Raw genomic sequence first — 18,312 nt, 5'->3', positions numbered from 1 at the left:
TCCACATATTTGCTGAGATTCTTTCCCTAATAGTGGTGTGGAAGAGATGAAGTTGGTCAGCTGCAGAGAGCTTTACATTCCCAATGTAGGGGGGGAAAGAAGGCAAAAATGGAGAAAGAGAAGGAGAAGGAGAGAGACAGAAGGGGAAAGAGAGAAGGAGAGAAAGAGAAGGAGAGAGAAAGAGGAGAGAAAAAGAGACAGAAGGCGAAAGAGAGGGGACAAGCGGGGAGAGAGAGAGAGAGAGAGAGCACAGGAGCATTGTTCCAATACAAAATAGACTATTTTTTCCATTGAGAGTAAAATCTCACATTTTCATAGGAATATTAAAACAAAGTTGAGATAACAAGCCAGCTGTTGAGTCCGTTCCTTTGATCAATCAAGGGGCTTGATCCATTTCTGGTCCATTTATAGGCATTGCCAGTAAGTCAGGAAATCGGTTTTTTTGGACTGAGTTTGTTTTTTTCAAGGGCAATAGACTCTAAGCCATGGTGCTTAAGAGCTTACCTCTTGGATGCATGGTAGGAGAAGACAGCTCTAACCTGCTCAGCAGTTTCTCAACGCAGGGCCAGCTCATCCGAGGCAGCCTTGAGCAATATCTGAACCTCTTGGCTTGCAACACAGAAAAAAAAAAAGGATAAAGGCCTGAATCACAGCGGGGAAGAAAAGGCATCCCCCTACACTCAAAACTCCTCGAATTCATTTGTTAGTCAAAACACTGGCTTAAAAATCGAACGCTCTCTAATAGTCTAATAATCGCTAATACGTCAAGTTTCATTTCACACGTTGAGCAGGATTGGTTTAATCCTGCTTTGCATGTTACATAGAAAGTCTAGAAGGTTTCCCCCCGGGGGCCTTTGGTATAATTTTAATAAATTCATGCATTCACGTGGAAGGATGTGGACTTTACGAAATGTTATATCCTAATCCTCGACTTGCAACAGTCCGCTTAGGGACCATTGCAGCGTCCCCCGTGGTCACGTGATCAAAATTCAAATGCTTGGCAACTGGTTCATATTTATGACGGTTGCAGTGTCTAGGGGTCATGGGGTCATCTTTTGCAACCTTCTAACAATCAAAGACAAATTCACTTAAAAACTGTGAGACTAACTTAACAACTCCAGTGGTTCACTTAACAGCTGTGGCAAAGAAAGGTCATACAATGGGGCAAAATTCACTTAACAAACCTCTCGCTTAGCCAACAGAAATGTGGGGCTCAATTGTGGCCGTAAGCTGAGGACTACCTGTGTAGGATCTCCTGCTTGGGCAATGGGTTGGACTAGACGACCTCCAAGGTCCCCGCCGCCTGTTATTGTGTTACGAGTGTGTTTTTCTAAAAAAAAATATTTTTCAGGAGGACTGGCCGTTCTGAAAGCAATAATCAGTTTGTATCAAGGTTGACTCAGCCTTCCCTCCTCCTGAGGTGGGTAAAATGAGGACCCAGATTATTGGGGGGCAAGAGGCTGACTCTGTAAACCACTTAGAGAGGGCTGGGAAGTTCTGTGAAGTGGTATATACCGTAAGTCTAAGTGCTATTGCTATGTTACCGAGAAGCAAAACAACAGTATATAGACAGGATTTTCCCCGCACCTTGATCTGCCAGGTAAATTAATTGTTCATTTCCCGAACGTATCCATATCCGTCCACAAGCGGTGAGGACAGCAAAGCCCTTTTAAAAACCACCAGAACGTTGCTTAAATCCCCGATTCTGACACGTTAATCTTTGCAAACAGGGAACCGCCAGGCTGGTTGCGTTGCTGTAGCAGCACATTCTGCAAAGCATTTACTGCCCGACCGGTAATCGGAAAGGTTAAAAACAAGCTCTTAAAACCCACGCACTTTCCACAAACTTTGCTCTCCGTGGGAACTGGGGCTTCAGTTAAGCTCCTCCACGGCAAAGGGGAAGGGTGTCCCCGTTGCGTTGTTCTGTCTACAGATAGGTGTGAAAGGGATGGTGAAAGGGGTGACGACCGCACGTCCAATCCTTCCCGTAGTAGTTAACCGATGTGTAAGCCCCATTTAAATAGGTGGGGCCTCTCCATGCATAACCGTAAGCCAGGGCCACTCCTGTTTTCCTGTTTCCATTTGCAGCTTGAGGGGTTGAGCTAGTCCTGTTTTAAGAGAGTTGAAGAGCTCAGGTAGTCCTTGAGTTACGACAGTTCGATTAGCGTATCTCTTGTGAGTTAGAGCTACCAGGTTGGGTCATTAAAAAAAAACAACATTGCTTTTGAAAATACTTTTGCTGAAGGTTTTTCTTTTTTCCCCGCAGCTACCTAAGTAATGCCATCTCCATTCTCACCTCATTCTTGAATTGTTATCAGCAGAAGAAAGACAAAATCGTACTTGTTAGGTCTTGTGTTGAATTCTCCAGGAAGGGGGAGGGGAAAAGGCGGCAGATCTGTGACTATCAATAGAAGACAATATCTGCAGCTCAGGGCTGAACTGTGGGATCCTTTGGTACTCTCTTTGGTGGTTTTCTTGCATACGTTTCATTACCCAGCTAAGTAATATCATCAGTGCGAGGAGGAGGAGGAGGAGGAGGAGGAGGAGGAGGAGGAGGACTGTAGAGTCCTTGATGCTCTCTGAGTTTGGTGGTTTTCTTGCATACGTTTCATTATCCAGCTAAGTAATATCAGTGCGAAGAGGAGGAGGAGGAGGAGGAGGAGGAGGAGGAGGAGGAGGAGAACGACGACTATGGAGTCCTTGATGCTCTCTGAGCTTGGTGGTTTTCTTGCATGTTTCATTACCAAACTAGGTAATATCATCAGTGCGAGGAGGAGGAGGAGGAGGAGGACTGTGGGGTCCTTGATGCTTTCTGAGCTTGGTGGTTTTCTTCCAGACATTACCTAGCTGGGAAATGAAACATTTGCAAGAAACAACCAAGTTTTGAGAGCATTGTATTTTTGTAGGCTCTGGTGTCATCTGAAATGCTAACAGACCGAAACTCTCTCATTACTGTCCCTTGAAATACTACCAAAGCACAGGAAGATTGATTGATGAGAAAAATGCCTGTATATTAACAAATCAGATGGGGCATGGCCTCCTTAAGCTCTGGATGGTCTACCCTGGGTGGCCACCCTTTTCCCAGAGGTTAGGCAGCTCCTGACCTTTCCCACGACTGTCGGGGATCGAAGCCAAAGGTCTTCAGCATGCCAAGAACGTCCTTTCTCTCTGAGTTGGCGTCAGAGGGTGTCAAATCAGGACAACTTTAATAGTGGTCGAGCTAAGGGTAGCTTAACTGTCCTGATTCATGGGTTGAGTTGAAGGCAGCCTCACGGAGTGAAAAACATTGGCCAGGTGGCTTTGTGCCCCAGTTAGACCCAAATTGGAAGAGGCAGAGGCACTGGGCCAAGATCAGGCAAAGTGTTGATAGCATTTTATAAAAGGCCCTGGTAAAGCCACCCTTGGAATGCTGCATCCAGTTTGGGTCGCCAAGATGTACAAAAAGATGTTGAGACTCTGGAAAGGGTGCAGAGAAGAGGAACAAAGAGGATTCGGGGACTGGAGGCTAAAACATATGAAGAACGGTTGCAGGAACTGGGTTATGTCTAGTCTGATGAAAAGAAGGACCAGGGGAGACATGATAGCAGTCTTTGAATACTTGAGGGGCTGCCCCAAAGAAGAGGGGGGTCAACTTATTTTCCAGAAAGCAAGACAAGAAACAAAGAATGGAAACTCATCAAGGAGAGAAGCAACTTGGAATTTAGCAGGAACTTCCTAACAGAGAGGACAATTAACCAGTGGAACAGCTGGCCTCTAGAAGTTGTGGATGCGCCATCACTGGAGGTTTTCAAGAAGAGACTGGACTGTCACTTATCTGAAATTGATTAGATTCTCCTGTTTGATCAGGGGGCTGGACTAAAAGACCTCCATGGTCCCTTTCAGCTCTATTCTATAATTCTACAAACTCATGAAAAAGTCCATGGATATTCGATCCACTACGAATCGTTAATTATTGTGATGATTTGAGATAGATAAGATGCCGTGGTAAATTTTCTATGTGTGGATTACAGTAACAGTTGGTTAACAGAGGGTTTTGAGAAAACAATCTTGCCTTTTTCTACTATGATTGTTCTGCTTGTTAACTATTTCATCATTAATATTATATAGAGATATAGAAAGGTTAGTAATTTGCAAATGATTTAAAAGTTTAAAAATTGGGGGGGGGGGCTGTTTCACAAGAGGTGGAATCTAATATTGTTGTAATATATTAGTATTCAACTAGGGGAGATAATATGTGTATATGTGGTAGTTTTTTAATGCACTTTTTAATATCTCATGGTTTTTCTTTGCTTTAAAAAAAATTGGAGGGATTTTGCATTTTAGCTTTTTTTAAATAAAATAAAGAGCTGTAAGAAAGCAGATATATAGGGTCTTTTTAAGTTGGAAGTTTTGGTGTATATTTTAAATGTATATAAAGAACGATTATCTCTATAAAAATGTATTGTCCAAAACAAAACAAAAAAAACCAGTTCCTTATAACCAAAGCCGGATTCCTACAAAGTTTCTTCCATTGCTTTTGGCAAGGAATTTGAAAAAGAAATCAAGATATTTGACTTGTGCTGCCCTTTCTCCCTTTGTTTGAAGGGCCCAAGGAGCCAGAAATAAAATTTAATCTTGTTTATCAACAGGCCACGTTCTCATCGAGATTTCTATCGCTCAAAAGAAACTCAACGACAAGCTAGAAGAAAACGTAAGTAAATCTGCCCGCAGTGCTTTAAAATATTATACGCATATTTTCCTATGAAGATATGCTAACCTTCTCACCCTTCTGTCAATTTTTCATGACTACAGTTCAAGAAATTCCATAAAGAAATTATATCGGAGCTGGAGAAGAAAACCGAATTAGATGTAAAATATATGAATGTAAGTGTATTATTTATTTATTTTAGTGCCGGAGAAGATTAAATGTAAGAATTTGCTAGTTTCTTGGTAGCAGCCACAAATCAGTCATGTCTCTGAGATGACCATCAACCTTCCTTCCTCAACCTCTGTAAAATCTAGGAATTTAGTCTGTCGTGAGTAACATAGTTTTATGCTAGCACTGATGATGTCACCTTGTTGAGTCATGAAACCTCTGCAAGAAAACAACCCAATTCAGAGAGCTCCAAGGACCCCCCTAATATAGTTTTAACTTGGGAGAAGCTGTGGATTCATTCGCTGGTTCCTTCTGCCAAACCTTCTCCTGCTTTGATGTCAACCAAACCCTTTTTTCCAGTTAGAAATCATCTAAAACAGGGGTCTTCAAACTTGACAGCTTTAAGACTTGTGGGCTTCAACTCCCAATATTCCTCCTCCAGTCCTGTTAGCTCAGGAATTCTGGGAGTTGAAGTCCACAAGTCTTAAACTTGCCAAGTTTGAAGACCCTCGATCTAAAAGGTGAGAGAATATCACCATGCATAAAAATAAAATAAAATAAAATGAAGGAAGGCAGCAAGAGATATGAAGAACCTCCAGTTTTCTGTGAATAATTTCTTGACTTCTATTTTTCTGTTTTCTCATGCATGTTCCTCTCGTAATTTTTCAACGGGTTGAAGCATGTCCTAATAAACGATAATAACTATAATAATACTGTTATTCCCTACAGTTGCAGAACAGTAGGGAACAAGCTCCTATATTTTTTTTTAGCATGACGTTGTCAGCTTTCCTCCCCTAAGTAGGAACCCGTGGATACCAGTCTCCCAACCTCCCGACGGACTTCTTTCCAAAAATACCTCTGTGAACTTTCTCCTTACAGGCTACTCTGAAGAGGTACCAAAACGAACACCGAAGCAAATTAGATTCTTTGGAAAAATCTCAGGCCGAACTGAAAAAAATCAGGCGGAAAAGCCAAGGAGGACGGAACGCCATTAAATATGAACACAGAGAATCCGAGGTTGGTACCTTCACCTTGACTCAAGTTTCCTTAGTTTGAAAGTTAAGTCAAGCTTACTTCATGTTGGTTAAAATTCAAACCCTTTAACTTTTAAAGAGGCCGAGCCTTTTGTAATGTAGTCATCATCATCATCATCTCCTTTTAATGACCCCATAATCCCTTACGAGATGAAGTCTGAAGGGCGCTGAGTGTTTACTTGGCCGGATGCCCTTCCTGTCACCGATGCGGAGTTTTGTTGATATATTCTCAGTGCGCCCAGAGAGAGAGACATATCTGCCTCTACCTGGGATCGAACTCACAGCCTCCTGATTGTGAGCCGGGAGCTCCACCTCTAGGCCACCACACCACAATTGAGTGTTATTTATGCTGTTACTTACGTCAAGAACCTTTCTGGTCTCCTCCCTCTACCACTAGGTATTAGAAGTATTAATGTTCCTCTTCAGTGTTAATACAGGTAGTCCTTGACTTACGGCCACAATTGAGCCCAGAATATATGTTGCTAAGTGACACATTTGATAAGTGAGCTTTGCCCCATTTTACGACTTTTCTTGCCACCTTTGTGAAGTGAATAACTCGATGGTGAAATAAATCTGGCTGCCCCATTGACTTTGCTTGTCAGGAGGTCACAAAAGAGACGTGACCCAGGGATACGGCAATCATCATAAATATGAGTCAGTTGCCAAGCCTCTGAATTTTGATCACGTGACCATGGGGACACCGCAACAGTCGTAAGTGTGAAAAATGGTCATAAGTCACTTTTTCCAGTGCCGCTGTAACTTTGAACGAACTGTCGTAAATTGAGGATTACCTGTAACACTATGAATTGATATTGAGATTATTTTCAGGAAAGCAAAGGATTCTTTGAACATGCACAGCACAAGTATTTTGACTTCTGCTCTTCATTTACACAGATGACCAACAATTAACATTCACCTTCACCTTCACCTTCCGTTATACTAAGCTCAACCAAAGTGGGAACGAGAAGTGAATTCTTGACATCCATTCACATATAACCTGGATTCAAACCTGTTTTCTTCTCCTTGGAGTATCCCAAAGTGCCTTAAGAAAGATTTTTTTAAAAAACTTGTTGGGGAATAAAGTTAGTCTCTTGACATGATGTAGCAAGTATATTTATCGCCTTTCTTCATGTCAACAGATAATCTTCCTGTCCTGGAAAAATTAATTGGCTATTGTGTAGGTTGGCAGCCTTATCAAGGGAATATATACGTTGGAAGATAAATGATATTTTTGCGTGTTGATACAGAGTGGCAGAATGTGACTAGACTGCGCAGTTCTATTTGAGAAAAAAATTAAAGTTTGAAGCTGCCATTAAACTTAAGTTGTACAAGAATCCCTCTTTCCCAGGCCTGAATATTGGAAGAATACTGAGTTTTTATTTTGCTACTCCTTACTATTTTAATACATGTAACATGCCGTCCGTTTCATTGGTTCTAGTTTTTATTTAGCGTTGCACAATTGTGATTTTAATTGTTTCCACACTTTCTACAGCTGGACGAGAGGGATGGCATATAAATGAAATGAAATAAAATGAAATAATGAAGAGACAGACAGACAGACAGACAGACAGACAGACAGACGAGAAAGAGAGAGAATGAGAATGAGAGTTTCATTATTGGACTGTTGACTTGAGATGGGACTTCCTAGAAAATGGGCTGGAAATATTTTAAATAGCACAAGATTGGTGTGTGTGATTGTCTGAATCTGGTATTTTCATGCTTTATCTAGTATTTGGAAACCGTAAGCTCCCGACAGAGCGATATCCAAAGATTTATTGCGGAGGGTTGCAGAGAGGCCTTGCTTGAAGAGAAGAAAAGGTTTTGCTTCCTGGTTGACAAGCACTGCAATTTTGCTCAACGCCTGTTCCATTACCATGTGGAGGTGAGCTGTGGAAGAAGGACCTGTATCCATCAATCAAAATAGAGCTGGAAGGGACCTTGGAGGTCTTCTAGTCCAACCCCTTTCTCAAACAGGAGACCCTTTTTCAGACAAGTAGCTGTCCAGTCTCTTCTTAAAAACCACAAGGGATGAAGCACTCACAACTTCTGGAGGCAAGTTGTTCCACCGTTTCATTGTTTTCACTGTCAAGAAATTTCTCCTTAGTCCCAGGTTGTTTTTCTCCTTGCTTAGTTTCCATCCTTTGCTTCTCATCTTGCCTTCTGGTGCTTTGGAGAATAAATTGACCCCCTTTTCTTTGTGGCATCCCCTCAAATACTGGAAGACTGCTCTCATGTGCTCCCTGGTCCTTCTTTTCTCTACAGTATCCATACCCAAATCCAACAACCATTCTTCATAGGTTTTAGTCTCCAGGCATTTAATCATCTTCTCTGCCTTTTTTCCCAAAGTCTCAACATCTTTTTTTTTTTTTTGGTCATGTGAATGCTGTATCCCAAGTACACCCAAAACAGGCATCTCTAAACATTTGCCGCCACGAAACAAAATGGTAATCCAAACTGTAGCCAATTCCTAGATTTGCTTGAGAGAAGCATCTTCTTTTTCTGGTTCTCTATGAAATTAGGGGAGATAGGATAGCAGTCTTCCAATATCTCAGGGGCTGCCCCAAAGAAGAGGAAGTCAAGCTATTCTCCAAAGCACCTGAAGGCAGGACAAGAAGCGACGGGTGGATAATCAAGGAGAGAAGCAACCTGGAATTAAGGAGAAATTGCCTGATAGTGAGAACAATTAATCAATGGAACAGCCTTCAGACGCTGTGAATGCTCCAACATTGGAAGTTTTAATAAAGAGATTGGATAACTATTTGTCTGAAGTGGTGTAGGGTTTCCTGCCTAGGCAGGGGGTTGGACTAGAAGACCTCCAAGGTCCCTTCCAACTCTGTTATTCTGTTCTTAAATTTATATTTTCCTCGGATTCCCTGTAGTGCTCAGAGATACTTACCGCCAAGTTGCCAGCGTGGTTGGAAACCTGCAGCGATGCCACCAAGGTTCCAGCGACCGTCATGAATATGATCGATGAGATCAAGTCAACCGGATCCGTTTCGATATCAGGGACTCCCTTGCCTTCCCCAATGATAGAGAGGAACAACCTGGTGAGATTCCCATTTCACCTTGGGAGCTGAGTAGAGAAGAGAGAGAGAGAGACAGGCAGTCCAACATGGTGGACACAGGTGTACAATTCAAACGCCACCCATATTTATTCATTAGATGCTTATCCCAACTTTATTACTTTTATGATCAGTAAACATAATAGACACAATAGTCCTTCCTCCTCCTATTTTCCCCACAGCAACTTGGTGAGGTGGGTTGGGCTGAGAGAGAGGGGCTGTCCAAGGTCACCCTGCTGGCTTTCATGCCTAAGGTGGGACTAGAACTCCCACTCTCCTGGCAATTGACCCAAACTCACCCAGAAGGCCTAAAGCGGGACTAGAACTCACCATCTCCTGGTGATTGGCCCAAAGTCATTGAGCCAGCTTCCATGCCTGAGGCAGGACTAGAACTCACCGTCTCCTGGTGATTGGCCCAAAGTCATTGAGCCGGCCTTCATGCCTGAGGCAGGACTAGAACTCACCGTCTCCTGGTCTCTAGTCAGGCACCTTAAATTCCCCACAGAAACACACCTGTTACTTTATGAATGTCTCAAATTGCACCGGCGCCCCTAATTTTTACCCTACAAATATAATCTAGTTTGCATTCGTTCCCGAGCTGAGCTTCCATATATTCTGGGATAGAATCAACCTGGAAAACCGGCAAGTGAATCTAATTAAGGAAAAAACTTTTCAAAGGAAAGAATTCAGTTTGGATAAGCCAATAAAATCGCTAGTATTTATTCATGCCTTTGTGCGCTGTTTCACAATATTGACGCTTTGCCTTTTGGTCGGCAGGTTGGAAATAATTATGATTCCCTCCGAAGGCATTCTCCTAAGGTGCCCCCAGCCCCTCCGGGGAGAGCTTACACCAGCCCTTTAGTTGATATGTTCAACAACCCAACACCTGTCATACCAAAGACCTCTTCCGAGAAATTAAGCAATGCAACAGGTAAGGGGAGACAGAGAAAGAGAGGGAGGGAGGGAGGGAGGGAGGGAGAGCAAGAGATGATGGGTGGATGGTAGGTAGGTAGGTAGGTAGATAAATTAGATTTGGGGAAGAAGTGCGGAATTTAAACTAGACTAGTAGTGGCTAACCTTTTGGGCTCCTGTGCCAAAAATTGTGCATGCGCTTGCACACTCGTGCTCGCGTGCCAGCACCAGAAGGCAATCCACCCCATCACGCCCCCTACGCATGCGCGCACAGTCCCCCTCATCCCCCGCCGCCCCCTTACCTGAACTGTGCCTCACAGCTGATTTTCAGCCGGTTTGAGGCCTTTTTCAGCCTCCCAAAGGCTTGAGGAAGGCTTCTGCAGGCCAAAAACTAGCCCCGTTTCGTCACTTCCTGGTTTTCTGAAAATACCGGAAGTGATGAAAGGGCTAGTTTTCGCCTGCAAAGCCTGCAGAAGCCTTCCTCAAGCCTTTGGGAGGCCAAAAAAGGCCTCAAAAAGGCCAAAAATTAGCTGTGAGGCACGCACATGTGCAGTGAGGTAAGTTTGCCTGCAGCTCGCATGCCAGCACAAATGGCTCTGTGTGCCACCTGTGGCACTCATTGCCATAGGTTTGCCATCATGGAACTAGACTTTCACCCAGAAGAGCATGGACTGCATTGACAAGCAACACATCGGAGTGAGCCCTGTCTGCAGGGGCCAGAATCCAGACACAAGCTAGGCCAACCATCTTGAGCTCTGTTTTGTGGCCACTAAGCTCGGAGGAGCACATTGTTAGCTTGATGCTCTCTGCTGGACAATTCCATGATTAATGATGCTTTATTTCCCCTGCCTCTTTCTGTCTGCTTTTCCTTTTTTTTTTGGTGATATTATGCAGACGATTCCAGTTTATTGCGATCTACCTCTGTGGCCACTGGACTGAACATAATGAAGCGTCAGAAAGTGAAGACTATCTTCCCGCACACCGCTGGAAATAACGAGACTCTCCTTAGTTTCGCCCAGGGCGACCTTATCACGCTGTTCGTATCAGAAGAAAGAGACGGCTGGCTGTACGGAGAACATGATGTCACCAAAGTGTATGTCAGGGCTTCCCAAAATTTTGCATTAATTACCCCAAACCACTTTTCAGAACGTCTTATCTGCTCATAAGCAGTGGTGGGATTCAAATAATTTAACAACCGGTTCTCCCAGGGTCAGGTTGGCTATCATGGGAGACGTGGCCTGTCCCCACTACCAGTTCCGCCACACATTGTTCTGACCAAAGCGTCCTGAGGCCATAATTAAGCACATGCTTAGTTAAAACAACTCTTGTTTTATTTCAACGCTGGGAATTATGTTCATTCCCAGGCAGTAATGAGTCCCAAACAGTTCCTCGAGATAAGCACCCACCTTTCTCTCCTTTGAATTGCTGACAATTAAAGTGCCAAATTAACTGTAAAAAGCCAACTGAAGTACAAATTCCACACACAGCTTCAAGGATTAATCCGAACAGTATGAACGACTTTGCTTCCTGCAAAGGTTTCATCATCTTGGCTTGTCTTTTATACCTTATGGGAGGGGCAATCACCTCCCTGCCTTACTCCCGAATCGCCCCTTTTGTCTCAGCTGCTCTTGCCTTCTGGCAGCTCTGCAAACACGCGCACTGGGAACAGGCTCCCTTTGTTCCTCTGCCTCGCTGCTGCCAGACTCTGGAGGCTCCGGAGTCAGCACCCCACTCCCAGATGGCCCTGGCCCCATCTCTACATCGGATGCAGGATCCTCATCCGAGTCCTCTCCAGACTTCCGGACTGGTCTTCGTTCTTCCCCACTGTCCAACTCCACTGTCGTCTGCACAGGCTGCCGGTGAACCACAACACAGGTGGGACAAGCCTCTCGCGATGGCCAACCTGAACATGGGCAAACCGGTTGTTAAATTACACCCTCCCCACACACACACTATCAAAGTGGATCCTGGGCGTTATGCCTCAATGGAGAAACGGGAAACAGAGGGAAGGAGGAGCAGGAAGAAGAGAGAGGGAAAGCGGCCTTCTCCTTCCCTCGCACCAGCCGTTCTGTTGCCCGTTTCTGCATTGCAGCGCGGCAACCAGCATCCCCTTTGATCATGGGGGCTTGGGTAACTTAACAACCGGCTCGTGTGAACCGGTACAAACCGGATGAATCACACACCCCCCACCACTGCTCATATGTCTGTTCCTTCAGCGCCATTGTAACTTCGAACGATCACTGAACGACCAGTAGTAACTTGAGGACTACTCATATCATGAAAACAATGGGGTGGGGATTGGGAGGAGGAGCAGGAGAACCAAGCTCAGAGAGCACCAAGGACCCCCACAAATGTCTTCTCTTGTGGTATACAGCCAGGTTTGTACAAAGCAGTAATTTATTACAACGTTATCTTCTAGGAAAGGCTGGTTCCCATCCTCTTACACAACGCCCTTCGAAGGCCCATCAGAAGAGACCGTGCGCATTCCGGTGCCAAGGTAATGGTGGGTTGGCGTAGAAGCTCTTTGAGAACCGAGCTGAAGAATCTGTTGCTTCTGGTGGCGCAGTGGTTGTCCTGGGGCGCAGTGGTTAAAGGTGGACAGTATTGCAGGCTGACTCTACCAACCGCCAGCAGTTCGATCCTGACCGGCTCAAGGTTGACTCAGCCTTCCAGCCTTCCAGGTCGGTAAAATGAGGAGCCAGATTGTTGGGGGAAAATAGGCTGACTCTGTAAACAGTTTAGAGAGGGCTGCAAAGCACTGTGAAGCGGTATATGCTATTGCTTGGAAGGAAGGAAGGAAGGAAGGAAGGAAGGAAGGAAGGAAGAGGAGGAAGGAAGGAGGAGGCAGGCATAGTGGCAGAGTGGTTAGAATGCAGTGTTTCAAGCTAACTCTGCCCACTGGCAGGAGTTCGATCACGGGTGACTCAGCCTTCCATCCTTCCGAGGTGGGTAAAATGAGGCAGATTGTTGGGGGGAAATAGGCTGACTTTGTAAACCGCTTAGAGAGGGCTATCAAGCACTATGAAGTGGTATATCAGTCTTAAGTGCTATTGTTATTAACAGTGGTTTTCTTTTCTTTAGCCCTGCGCCCATCCGTAGTGTCAGCTCAGTCAACTTGACCAACAGAGAAAGCCCCATCCTCCCCCCACCAGATTATGTCATATCTGGGCCGACCAAACCAGCTTCAGAACCAAAACTTGAAACTTCTAAAACTACAGCAGCTCAAAGCATATCTCTTGTGAGTAGACCGACCAGTTTTGTTATATATATAAAAAAACAAAAACCTCAGCTTTTGAAAATACTTTTGCTGACGGGTTTAATCCAGAGGTGGTATTCAGCAGGTTCTGACCAGTTCTGGAGAACCAGTAGCTGTGAAATTTTTAGTAGCTCAGAAAACCGGAAAATCCCACCTCTGACTAGAGATTTTACAGTGTCTTCCCCTGCCACGCCCACCAAGCCACGCCCTCAGAACTGGTAGTAAAAAAAATTGAATCCCACCACTGGTTTTATCCAGCTATCTGAGTAATGCCAGGCTGAACTTAAAACTTTTTGAACTTGCTAGTTACATCATTCTTTTAAATTTCAGCAATTACAAGTAATCCTTGACTTAGAACAGTTCTTTAGTGATCGTTTCAAGTTAAAACAGGACTGAAAAAAGGTGACTTAGGACCATTTTTCGCACTTATGACCGTTGCAGCAACTCCATGGTCACATGATTTACATTCAGATGCTTGGCAACTGACTCACATTTATGACAGTTACAATGTCCTGTGGGGTCATGTGATCATCTTTTGCGACCTTCTGACAAGCAAAGTCCATGGGGAAGCCAGATTCACTTCACAATTAAATTCCTAATTTAACAACTGCAATTCAGTTTAAGGCAGATATTTCTCTCTCGGGGCAAAATGAGAATATAATCTGCTGAACAAAACTCAGCATTGGTGACAGGAAAGGCATCCAGCCATGAAAACTCTCTGCTAGCTCCATTCAGTTGCCCAGACAAGGAATTACGGGATCGTTAAATGATGATGATGAAATTCAGTTTTAACGAATGCAGCAAGAATAGTCGTAAAATGGAGCACAACTCACTTAACACATTTCTCACTTAGCAACATAAATTCTGGGCTCATTTGTGGTTGTAAGCCAAGGACTACTTGTAATTGGCGGGAGGGGAATCCATTCCTCGTTTCAGTGGCATTTCACAAGCTCACCATCGCTGTGTCAATTATACTGGTCCAGTGTTGGTATAATCAGACCTCACCGTGGAGAGCTAAAAAGTTGCTTTAAACTTTTGTGTTGCACACAGCAAAGCGCAGGCATTTGGCTCAGATTCAGTTTTAAACATTTCAAATGATATTTCAGGGTTTTGAACACAGGAGACCTATCAGTGTCCGAGGAAAGGCTTGTAAGTTCAGATATTGTAATTCCTGCTTGCTCAAGAGTTACGTGATGTTAACCAGCCAGGGAAGCCGCTGTAAGTCAGACTGGAAAGCAGGCACTAAATAACGGCACTTGTAAACATCTGGATTCTTTCAGCAGTTTTGCCCCTTTTCAAACAATGAGGTTGTTTTGCAGTTGAAAGGTACTGAAAGCATTTTAGGCCTTGATTCATAGAGTTAATTCATTATCACTTCGGTCTGAAAAATAGGAATCCAAAGGAAAACTCCAGCAACAATGCTTAGGTCTTACAGGGAAGCTGGAGTGCCACCTTCTGGTCTCGAGGAGCCATTGCAGTTCAGGCGTCAGTGAAAGTGGAATATATGAAATTAGCAAGAGGAAATTGACTCTCTTTGAATTCATAAGCCATTGTGATGAGTCAATTTCCCTGAATCACACCCTCGTTATTCAAAACAGGGATTACTTATGCAGGAGGCGTCAGAAATGATTACAAGAGATCATCCTGCAAAGTTTGTTCCAGTTATTGCTTTCTTTGCTCCTAAAACGATCAGTCTAAACTAGAAGTTAAAAAAAAAATACTGCATTGATAGACCAAAATAAAGTAAAACTACGAAGTTTTTAGCGTAGAATGACCAAGTGAAGGGATTACAACCAGGAGAGGCCTAGAAAACTGTGGTTGAGAGTGTGGCTGTTTTAAGTCAAGGTTTTCCAACCTTGGCAACTTCATAATGTGTGGACTTCCAACTCCCAGAATTCCCCAACCAGCCATGAATTCTGGGAGTTGAAATCTACACTTCTTTCAGCTCCCCAACATGCTGGCTGGGGAATTCTGGGAGTTGAAGTCCATACTACTTAAAGTATGCTGGAAAACTGACACAGTGGTGGGATTCAAATTTTTTTTTACTACCGGTTCTGTTGGTGTGGCTTGGTGGGCGTGGCAGGGAAGGATATACTGCAAAATCCCCCTTCCCTCCCCACCCCACTAACCTGCTTTCCAGCTCTGTTCTCCTGCGCAGGGCAACCAAAGAAGAGCCAGCCAATCAGCTGGGACTCAATGGGAGGCAGAGAAGAGATGGGGTCAGCGGGGCCAGTCAGAGGCGGCATTTGCCGGTTCTCTGAACTACTCAAAATTTCCACCGGTCAGAACCGGCTGAATACCACCTCTGCTTGAGGCTCCCCGACATGCCGGCTGGGGAATTCTGGGAGTTGAAGTCCATACATTTCCCGATTCCCCAACGTGCTTAATCAGACGTTTAAAGTCCCTTTCCTGCTTATTCCTTTCCTTCGAACGGCCTTCCTTTTCTTCCGTACTCAGCGATGATGACTTTTCTTTCCTTCCTCAGAAACCTAACATGAACGGCATTATGAAGCCACCTTTCCTAAGGTAAGTTGGAATCATGCAATATCATTGACAACATGCAACAAACTCAAAAAAAACAAAAAAAAAATCCAGCCTTGGTTTATCTTTCTATGAGGTCATCTTGGAGAACCATTCAGGTGGCCTTAATCCTGTCTTGGCGTCCTTCTGTCATGCCCATCACACCTTCGGTCTCAAGAGACTATGGTATCGTGATCTGAAAAGAGGTCCTAAAACAGCATCTAGTGTGGCTAAAAAGGCCAATTTGAGAGGGGCAAGGATTTCCACGCTGAGGACAGATACAGTCTGTCCCATCCAGCCCCCGGATTTCTCTGGTTCCTCTTTGCCTCAGCCTGCCGAATGAGTGTCCCTTCTTCGAATTGGAGAAGGCCATGCTGCGTCTTTAGCCTCCAAGCTGAATGATCAGAGGTCAAGGTTTCCCAGCTGTTGATGTCCATTCCCAAGGCCTTTAGATCCCTCTTGCAGATATCCTGGTCTCCCTCTCGGGCGCTTTCCATGCACTAATTCTCCATACCGGAGGTCTTTTGGAACCCACCCATCGGCCATCCTCACGACATGCCCAAGCCAGCATAGATGTCACTGTTTCCATAGTATATACACGCTAGGAATTCCAGCACGCTCCAAGACTGCGCTATTTGGTGTTCTGACCAAAGCTTCCGAGACCGTAATTAAGCACACGCTCAGTTAAATCAATTCCTGTTTTATTTCAATGCTGGGAATTAAGTTCATTCCCAGGCAGTAATGAGTCCCAAACAGTCCCTCGAGATAAGCACTCACCTTTCTTTCCTTTGAATTGCTGCCAACAACAAAAGTGCCAAATGAACTATAAAAATGCCACTGACGTACAAAGTCCACCCACAGCTTCAAGGATTAATCTGAACAGAATGAACGACTTTGCTTCCTGCAAAGGTTTCGTCACCTTGGCCTGTCCTTTATACTTTATGGGAAGGGCAATCACCTCCCAGCCCGAGTCGCCCCTTTTGTTTCAACTGCTCTTGCCTTCTAGCAGCCCTGCACACACGCACACTAGGAACAGGCTCCCCTTGTTCCTCTGCCTCACTGCTGCCAGACTCCAGAGTCAGCACCCCACTCCCAGATGGTCCTGGCCCCATCTCTGCATCGGATGCAGGACCCTCATCTGAGTCCTCCCCAGACTCCCGGACTGGTCCCTGTTCTTCCCCACGGTCCAATTCCACTGCCGTCTGCACAGGCTGCCGACGAACCACAACACTTGGAACTTTTGTTACGCCAGGTGATGCCAAGAATAGGTACACAAAGCCTTAATCACATTCCTGGAAATGGGTTGAAACCACCTTCGTAAAAATTAAAACGTAGCTTATCGTCCCATCTCGCTGTGCTTCAATTTGCATGTCTGCTTTATTACAGTGGCGAGAATCCCTTTGCAACCGTCAAACTCCGACCGACCGTCACAAACGACAGATCGGCGCCAATCCTTCGATGAGTGGCATTGGAAAAAAAACCTGATCTATTTTTTGTTGTTGTTGTTGTTTAATCCTACTACCTTGTCAACATTGCACAGCCTGCCCCAGCCTGCAGGTCCCTTCAGGTGTTGCCTTGGGATGGTTTCCAAATTGGCTGACTACGCGGCAACTGGAGGCTCCCCTGGTTGGCGGTGGCCATAACTGTCTTCGGCGATATGATTTCCAAATACTGTCTGAAGTTGTTTTTAAACTTTTATTTAAATGTTAATTAATGTGTACAGCAGCTGCAAATTGCCAAAGTTTCTGACTTTTTAAACATGATTTTTGTTTTTTGTTTTTGCTGGCTTCTCGTTTCTGCTAATTATCGATGGCTGAGACGCCTGCAGATTTGCTTTGAGTTTAGAAGCGTGCCTTGTTTAGGAAGACAACTATATTTAGGAAAGCAGAAATAAACCAAATAGGGAAACCAGCAGAACTGATCCTCTTTAGTCTTCTATTACCAGCATTGCTGCTTAGACTTCTGTGCCAATGGTGTGGTTTAATCCTAGGGATCAGTTCCGTTTAGTTTTGCTTGTACAATTTACTTAGATGGATACGAGAGTCGCTGCTTTTTAAACACTTAAGGATGACCTAACAGAATATCATGCCAAATAATATTTTCATTACATAAGCTAAGATAAAATGTCTTAGGGATACAGTAATAATAAAATGCTCTGATCAGAACAACGGGACATTCTTTCATTGGTTTGCAGTACGTAAAAGCTGAATCTTCTCTTCAAGTAGGATTTTATTTTGAGGGGTTCCTGGTACTCTCTGAGCTTGGTTATTCTCTTGCAGACGTTTCATGACCCAAACTAGTAACATCATCCGTGCTAACCCTGATGGGTAAACAAAAGAAAACCACCATGCTCAAAGAGCACCAAGGATCTTTATTTCAACCCTGAGCTACAAATATTTTCCTTTATTGGATCCTGTTTAACAGGATTGTCTGAAAGCAGTTTTTTTTATCATGGATCATTGGAAAGGAAACATTAAATGGGATTTTTTTTTTTTTCTGTTCACTTGGGTCTCATTTTCAGACACTGCCTGGAAAAGTCCCTTCACTTTACTTGGCAAGGTTTTTCAGAAGTGATTTCTAGGGGCTGAGAGAAAGTAATTGGCCCAAGTTTACCCAGCTGGCTTTGTAGATAAGATGGGGCTAGAACTCACCGCCTCTTGGTGGTTGGCCCAA

General features: G+C 44.3%; 1 protein-coding gene across 3 annotated transcripts in view; it reads left to right on the top strand.

The window, feature by feature from the left end:
• Window positions 1-17,807, top strand: part of BAIAP2L1 (BAR/IMD domain containing adaptor protein 2 like 1) — a 46,922-nt gene extending 29,115 nt beyond the window's left edge. For all 3 annotated transcript variants that reach the window (XM_026687366.2, XM_087942194.1, XM_087942195.1), the window contains exons 4-14: window positions 4,629-4,690; window positions 4,792-4,863; window positions 5,735-5,872; window positions 7,619-7,771; window positions 8,769-8,936; window positions 9,729-9,882; window positions 10,758-10,956; window positions 12,283-12,360; window positions 12,945-13,101; window positions 15,605-15,645; window positions 17,026-17,807. In XM_026687366.2, the coding sequence (XP_026543151.1) occupies window positions 4,629-4,690; window positions 4,792-4,863; window positions 5,735-5,872; window positions 7,619-7,771; window positions 8,769-8,936; window positions 9,729-9,882; window positions 10,758-10,956; window positions 12,283-12,360; window positions 12,945-13,101; window positions 15,605-15,645; window positions 17,026-17,101 (1,298 nt within the window). In that variant the 3' untranslated portion in view covers window positions 17,102-17,807. The remainder of the gene's footprint in view (window positions 1-4,628; window positions 4,691-4,791; window positions 4,864-5,734; window positions 5,873-7,618; window positions 7,772-8,768; window positions 8,937-9,728; window positions 9,883-10,757; window positions 10,957-12,282; window positions 12,361-12,944; window positions 13,102-15,604; window positions 15,646-17,025) is intronic.
• The last annotated feature ends 505 nt before the right edge of the window (window positions 17,808-18,312 follow it).

The sequence above is a fragment of the Notechis scutatus genome, chromosome 12 (assembly GCF_049901735.1).
Source record: "Notechis scutatus isolate UNSWTSFEM ecotype Mainland chromosome 12, rNotScu1.2, whole genome shotgun sequence".
Taxonomy (NCBI): Eukaryota; Metazoa; Chordata; class Lepidosauria; order Squamata; family Elapidae; genus Notechis; species Notechis scutatus.
Note: the sequence above shows the minus strand (reverse complement) of the source record. Positions and strands in the feature narration are given on the sequence as shown.